At 47.3% G+C, this 7995-nt stretch overlaps 1 protein-coding gene across 5 annotated transcripts in view; it reads left to right on the top strand.

Annotated features, from left to right (window-relative positions):
• The window catches only part of Tmem40 (transmembrane protein 40), a 30278-nt gene that overhangs the window by 20066 nt on the left and 2217 nt on the right, over window positions 1–7995 (top strand). For 3 of the 5 annotated variants that reach the window (XM_031383017.1, XM_031383019.1, XM_031383020.1), the window contains 5 exons: window positions 1869–1943; window positions 3825–3878; window positions 5245–5280; window positions 5841–5873; window positions 6186–6233. In XM_031383017.1, coding sequence (XP_031238877.1) covers window positions 1869–1943; window positions 3825–3878; window positions 5245–5280; window positions 5841–5873; window positions 6186–6233 — 246 coding nt within the window. The remainder of the gene's footprint in view (window positions 1–1868; window positions 1944–3824; window positions 3879–5244; window positions 5281–5840; window positions 5874–6185; window positions 6234–7995) is intronic. The other 2 variants (XM_031383022.1, XM_031383018.1) reach the window with 1 other exon arrangement.

Genomic DNA, 7995 nt, shown 5'->3' with positions numbered 1-7995 from the left:
CAGCCCAGCACAGCACAGCCCAGCCCAGCCCAGCCCAGCACAGCACAGCACAGCACAGTACAACCCAGCACAGTCCAGCATAAACCTGGAATGGTGACACACATCTATAATCCTACCACCCAGCAAACAGAGGCAGGAGGATCAGAAGTGCACGGCCATCCTTAGCCTGGGCTACATGAATGAATAACTACTAACGTAAGCCAAGGATGGTGGTATACACGTGCATACACTTGTATTGCACTTGGAAGGCAGAGACAGAAAGACAAACAGGCTTTTCCAGACTAGCCTGGTTACACAGGAAACCTGCCCAAAGCAAGCAAAATACAAACAAACAGGACTAGAGAGATGGCTCAGTGGTTAAGAGCGCTGACTGCTCTTCCAGAGGTCCTGAGTTCAATTCCCAGTGACCACATGGTGGCTCACAACCATCTGTAATGGGATCTGATACGCTCTTCTGGTGTGTCTGAAGACAGCTACAGTGTACTCATATAAATAAATAAATCTTTTAAAAAAATAAAACAAACCATGTAAAACCAAAATTTACATTATGAATAAATCCTAGGCAAAGCTAAAATGATGTCAGTCACTCACTGGTTGACACAATCCCTGGTTGATAGAAATTAGAGTAAGTTTTATTTTATTTATATTTTCTATATTGCTTGATATTTTGCAGTGAAGATACTTTTTCTTTCTCACTGTTGTATATGTGTAAAATATAGAAAAGGGGGAAATAGTTGGGCACGGTGGCACATGCCTGTGATTCCAGCACTCAGAGACAGACTGTCACAAATCTGAGGCCATTCTGGTCTGCATAGTGAGTTCTAGACCAGCCAGGACTACATAGTGAGACCCTGTCCCAAAAGTAAAAAAAGGGTGGGAATAAAGTCACTCAAAATCTTATTCATTAAGATAAACATACATAATAAACATTTTTAAAGTTAAGAAAAATAACACAAGAGGACATGTAGAGTTTCTACGCAAACACCGCACTGTTGTGTGTAGGGGACTGTCATGGCCATGGATTTTGGTATGTGCGGTATGTCTTAGAACCTTCTCCTGTTGGTTACTACCGGACAACTCTTCATCTCTGTCAGGTGAAATTACATGAACACTGACTTAGAAGCACAGCTAGCTTGATCTCCTGGATTTATTTTAATGAATACATAATTGACCAGGAAGTCCCCAAGCATATGGAGGGAACTCATCTAGGGTGGTCCTTGGAGAAAGCCCTGTAGCCAGAAACTCCTGGCTCTGAATTCTTAGACCACTGACTAGTCTAAGGTGTACACAACTCAACCTTGTTTTACCTCCCTCCAGGCTCCTACTCCAGGCTAGGCAGCCTGAGGCATTGGATGTTGCAGGCTGTGACTTTCAGGGGCATAGGTGGTTGGACAGACAGACATCACCCAGCCATCAATGGTGACTGACTCAAGGCAGGGAGGACAGAGTCAATGAGACCTTAAGCAATATGATTAGGGTTTCTATAGGACGTGTGACATCAGCTGAACTTTACCATCAAGGAGACAAGTTGGAAATACACTCTTGGCAAATAGAACACATGGCAGACACCCAGGGTCATATGACGTCATGAGGATAGAGATGATGCAGCACTGTGCTTGGTGTACTCTGTAAGATGGTATGTCATGGAACTTGCTTGCCTCCTCAGGAAAACCTCTCTAGGTAGCAGCAGAGGTAGGGCTCGGTCACAAAACACAGATAGGACAGAAAATTGGAGGCCACTGTCCTAGCCCGCAGCTGGGCCGAACTCCTTCCTCCATAGTGTGGGAGCACTGAAGATGTCCACCAGAGTCATTGTGGTTGTGGCTCCTTCCGACTGAAGCCCTACAGCTTGTGTTTGCTCCTCACAGACAGCAGCGATGAGGACCAGCACTCCAGAGGTCCCAGGAAGCACAGAAGGAAGCCCCGCAGGGACAGCTCTCCTGGTAGGCAGCAGGCTTCCCATCTTTTCTTTGCTTCCTACCTCACGGCTGAGCTTCTCAGTGGGGCCCTGTGAAGAGGTGCCTTGTGGCGTTGTTGGAAGGGGAGATAGCCAACTCAACACTCTACAATAGTCACAACCACAAACAGAAGTAGAAAGCTGGGCTCTGTCTTGGTGACAGTCATGGTTGTCAGTTTTGTTTGTTTGTTTGTTTGTTTTGAGGCATGGCTTCACTGTGTGGCCTTGGCTATCCTAGAACTCTCCATGTAGACCAGGAAAGCATGTGCCCTCACACCCTGCTTTGTTTTTGATGAGTGCTTCTGTAGCTCCGACGTGATAGGTGCCAAGTCACAGAGCTCAGCTGGTCTCATATATATTCATAAAAAAGTCATACAGAGGGCATGTGCACTGTGGCATGAGCTCCATGCGCCAATGCAAATAAATAAATATTACAAAAAGAACAGGTTACAAAACAGAAAAACATAGAAATATTAATAGTAATTATGATGGTGAAGTTGTGAGATATATCTATGTACTTATTTGTTTGTTCATTTATTTTTGCCATACTGGGGTGGTACCCAGGGCTTGCTCTCCCACTGAGCTACAATAAGCTACAACCTCAACATCTTCCTTTAAAAAACCGTATCACTTATGTGTGTGAGTGTCTTGCCTGCATGTATGTATGTGTACCCTGTGTATGTGTGGTGCCCATGAAGGCCAGAAAATGGTACCTGACCCCCTGGAACTGGAGTCATAGATTGTTCTGAGATGACTTGTGGGTGGGGGCTGGGAATCGAATCTGATTCCTCTGCAAGAATAGCCAGTGCTCTTAAGGTTCGAGCCATCTGTCCAGCCCTGGGAAATCAGATAAATAAATTTTGTGAGAATGCCATTGAGAGAATAGGAATTAACAAATGAATGTCTAGTGCAGAGCCTGGTATACATAAAGTGCTTAATAAATGCGGCCTATGATGCTGGAGTTGAGCCTGGGTTCTATTTTTAGAGATACAGCTAGGTGGGGGATCTTGGATGTAGCTCAGTGTGTGAAGTCTGTGTTTAGCATGCAGAAGTCCTGTATTCAAGGTCCAGTACCAAAGATGGTGGTAATAAAGAAATGAATAAAATAAAATAGCAACTACAAATAAAAAAGCAGGAGTGCAGGTTTTATGAGAGACCTGTCGAGTCACCCCTTACCCTGTAAGTTTGGTAGAATCATTTTAATTTTTTTTCCTCCATCACCCACATGCCTGTGCTAGGATTAGACCAGTCCCTCTCACAGGCTGGGCAAGCTCTCTCCCACTACGCTGTTCCCTGAGCTCTGACTGAACCTTTGAGCCTCAGCTGCCTTGCCTGCATAGTAGGTAGGGCATGCATCGGTGCCTTCTCCATTCTTTATGAGAACCAAATGGAAACAACCCGTATAAATCACCCAGTACAGCGCTATGCACCTTAATAAATGCCAACTACTCTTTTTCTATAAAAATGTAGAGGTTTATTTATGTGTATGGATGTTTTGCCTATCTGGACATGTGTGAGCCATATACGTGCCTGTGCCCACAGAGGCCAGACGATGATGTAAGGTTCACCTAAACCTGGCAATTGTTTGCTGCCATGTGAGTGCAGGAAACTGAGCCTGGATCTTCTGCAAGAATAGCCAGTGTTCTTAGCCTCTGAGCCATCTCTCCAGCCCCTGGTAACTACTCTTGACTGAGACCCCCATCCTGTCAGATCTGCAGTTTCTTCTCAGTAATGGAACATAGCAATTTCTAGGAGCACTGAGGGCAAGTGTGAGTAACAGTTTTGCCTTTTGGAGACTTCAGATGTAGGGAGATGTAGGTGACCCTCAGACACTGGAGGGACTTAACCAAGGTTTGTCTCTGCCCAGGTGCTGACCATGGGGAACTGGAGGTGCTGAGGGATGAGCTTCAGGTCTCTGGAGGTAACTACTTGTCTCCTGACCTTGAAGAAGAGAACCATGAGGGCTGAGAGCCCGGTGGGCACACAAGGGGTAGAGTCTCATGATCGGAAGGCTCCCAGGCAGATACAGATGGGGGAGTGAGGCTGCAGCCATTCAGGTGGGACTTGGTCCCCTCCACCATGATTACAATGGATCAAGGGCTGTCAGCCTTCCGTGCTGACTGAAACCCTGACTTTCAGCATTGTTTTGACTGGTCACAAAAAAACAACTGGCCCTCAGTTTTGCTAGCAGAAAGTTGAGTTGTGATCCACCCCACTATCTTGAAACTCTGCACTGTTTAAGAATGGCTCAGATCCCCCTGTCCGCATTTAGGAACTGTTTCCAAGAGCCCCGTATGATGGTGAGGAGACATAGAGAACATAGAGATGAGGTGTAAATGACAGAGAACCTCAGTCAGTGGCACTACAACAAAGAAGGAGAGTCCACAGATTGGCCTAGTTCATCAAGGAGCCTGGCAGATGCACACTATCTAGTGAAAATGTTGGGACCCCCAATATCTACCCGCTCCCCTAACTCCAGGTAATGACCCAGAGAAACAGAAAGAACATAGGCACACCCAGAGCAAGAAAACTATGCAACACATGAGTCTGCGCTGGATGCTGGCATTGTGGGTGATCTTGATATTGCTTCATTTGCTTATCTGAATTAATTAATTAATTTATCTATCTATCTATGTATCTATCTACCTATTTATTTATGTACTAGAGAACCCAAGGCTGGTTCCTTTACTGTTATTTCATTTTGTTTTGTTTTTAATGCTGGTTTTACTTTCATTGTCTTAAAGGTTTGTTTACTTTATATGTATGAGTGTTTTGCCTACATGTGTGTCTGTGTACCATGTGCTTGCCTGTAGAGGCTGCCGAGGGGGGCCGCTCTCCCAGACAGATGTGAGCTGGCACGAGGGTGGGGACCAAACCCAGGTCCTCTGAAAGAGGAATCAAGAGGAGCTGTTTCTCCTGCCCCCTAATTTTATATGTGTGTGTCTGAATGTGGGTTTATGCATAAGTGCAGTCCCAGAGAGGCCAGAAGAGGGCATCAGATTCCCCCAAAACCGGAGCCATGGGAGCTTGTGAGCAACTTAGTACTACTCAGCTATCTCTCCAGCCCGTTTCATTTTGTTTTAAATAAAATGTACTGGCTTCCCTTGGCTTGTGGTGGGGATTGACTTCCCTGTAAACGGAGCAGGAACCATCCAGCCTGCTCCAGTCCCCACCCAGCCTACACCCAATCAGTGCAAGTCTCCAGGTAGGCCCTACCCTCTTCCCTAGTCCCCCTTCTCAGGAGGGCACCATTCATGTGTGAGCTCACTGATTCTCCTTCCGTGCAGGTGCTGCTGGGGAAATGGTGCCTGCTGGGGAGTCAGGTAAGTACCCAGGAAGGGGAGGGAGTCAGGATTCTGGAGTTCAGTGGGGTCTGGGCATTGTCCTGGTGGAGTATTCTCAGGGTCACAACCACGAGACATGGGAACTCCAGGCTCACTAGGGACCTGGCCGCATGAACAGGCAGGAGAGGGGTTGTGGGACATGGAAATGGAGGTCCAGGCAAGAGGAAGTAGATATCAACCAGCTAGGAAAGGTCCCTTGGATCCCATGGCTAGATCATTACCTAGAAAAGTGGTTCTCAACCTGTGGGTCTCAACACCTTTGCGGGGGGTCATATATCAGATATCCTGTATGTCAGATATTTACATTATGGTACATAGCAATAGCAAAATTATAGTTATGAAATAGCAATGAAGTAATTTTATGATGGGGGGGGTCACCACAACATGAAGAACTCTTTTAAAGCATCGCAGCAGTAGGATGGTTGAAAACCACTGTCTTAGAGCCTCTTCTTAGTCACCTCTGGCCTCTCCCCAGGGTGAAAGCACCTGACAAGGAGCCTTGGCCCACCTGGCACTAACACTGAGTTTCTCATTCCCAGGACTCCGAAGGAGAGGTTCCGGCTCAGCTGGGGGTAAATATAGAAGCTCCAAGGACAGCAGAAAGCTGTCCATCCAAGGGCCAGAGGGGCCTACCAATGACCTGAGACCAGTTCTGGCAGGGATGTCAACACATGCGTGATTCCGAAAGAAGTCTCCATCACAGGAGAGATGGACGGAAGAACAGGGCTAGGCCTCTGGAGGGATAGGAAGTCAGGGAGGGTGCTGGGGATCCTATGGCTCCTGCTGCGAGCACCCTCTGACCCACAGACAAGCACCCAGGGATCAAGTCTCTAGGTGGGGAGTGGCAATCTCCAAAACACATCTCTCTGTCTTTCATTCTTAAGGAGAAGTGGAGGCCTCTCAGTTAAGAAGACTGAACATAAAGAAGGACGGTAAGTGTTCAAGAGCTGTCCTCATCTGGCTGGTCCTGATTTCTATGGATGCAAGATGGCTGGCGGCTGGAATGATAGTAACCGTAGCCACCTCTGGCAGGTGTCCCATAATCAGCAGAGTCCTCAGCTCTCATCATCTTGGTGAGGGGACAAGCAGGGACGTCTATCTTTCCACGTAGGAGCCGAAGCCCAGAGTTGGGGGCCTTAGAGCGACTGAAGGGCATGGCCTGGGTTTGGTGCCCGACCTACACTCTTTCTATGTGAAAGCACAGTGAGATAAATGCTTCTCAAGGCTTGTGGCAGGACATAGTTAGGGTGTGGGGTTTAGAAGTTCCCCTGGAGAAGTGATGAGAGCTTTGAGGGCTTCCTCTGCTCCAAGCCTAGACTCCACGAGGACTTCCGGGAAGATGGTGAGGGTAGGAAAGAGAGACCTTGGGGTTTTGCTGGCTTATTTAGTTTTTTTGAGACACAGCTTCCCTGTGTAGCTCTGGCTCTCGTGGAACCAGCTCTGTAGACCAGACTGCCCTTAAACTTAAGGTCCTTTCCCTCAGCATCCCCAGTCCTGGGATTGCAGGAGTGCACCCCAGACTGCCCTTAAGCTCTTTTGTATCCCCCTTGACTGAGAAAGAAGGGAGATCCTGGTGACATCCCTTTTAAGAAGCACCCAGAGATCCAGCCTCTTGAGCCTGTTATCCTCAGAACTTCCCACTTGGCACCTTTGCGTGTTTTAATGCTCATGCAACAAAGCAATTCTTGAGTACCCCTGTGGGGCTGGGCGGGCTGCTTAGTCTCCTCTGGCCGGAGCTGACTGGGATACTCCTTCTCTAAGACTTAGTGTCCGGGAGGAGAACTGATAAACACAGAAATAAACCCAAGCAGTGTGGCTGTATACCTTCCAAACATAAAGAGGAGAGAGAGGGCTGGAAGGATGGCTCCTGGGTGCTATTTAACACTGTCTGTCAGGAGCAGGAGCACAGCTGTTTATAAAACAAGAAAAGTCTGGATTGATGCTTTAGCCGTTGAGCGTGCTTCCCCTTCCTTTGTCAGAGGACTGGAATCTGGATCACAGCACCTATATCAGATCCCCCAAATGCCTGTAACTCCAGCTCCAAGGCATCTAATGTCCCCTTCAGGCTTCTGTGGGTACTTAACTTGATGTGCATTAGCAAGCATATGCTCATGTGCACCCGTGGGCACACACACACACACACACACACACACACCACAAAATAAAAAATAGAGTAGTTGGACGTGGTGGTGTACACCTTGGATCCCAGCACTATGCTGATAGAGGCAGTTGGATCACTAGCCAACATTTTATAGTGAAACCCTGTCTCAAATACATACATACATACATACATACATACATACATACATACATACATAGCTAGATATGTAATCCTAGTACTCTGGAAGCAGAGGCAGGTAGATACCTGTGAAATCAAGGCCAGCTTGGTCTACACAGAGAGTTTCAAGTCACCTAGGGCTACATAGTAACACACACACACATACATACACACAGGAAACCAGGCATGGTATTGTGGCACACACCTGTAGCTCTAGTGCTCTGAAGGTTGAGGCAGAAGAATCCTAATTTAAAGGTCACCCTGGGCTGCATAGAGACCCTGCCTGGAAAAACATAGCAAAAAATAAAAGCAAGAGGGTTGCGGTGATGGTCTGAGTTGAGAGAGACAGAGAGAGAGACAGGGACAGAGAGAGAGAGAGAGAGAGAGAGAGAGAGAGAGAGAGAGAGAGAGAGAGA

This window comes from Mastomys coucha, unplaced genomic scaffold (assembly GCF_008632895.1).
Source record: "Mastomys coucha isolate ucsf_1 unplaced genomic scaffold, UCSF_Mcou_1 pScaffold20, whole genome shotgun sequence".
Classification (NCBI taxonomy): domain Eukaryota; kingdom Metazoa; phylum Chordata; class Mammalia; order Rodentia; family Muridae; genus Mastomys; species Mastomys coucha.
This window is presented reverse-complemented; position numbering and strand designations above follow the sequence as displayed.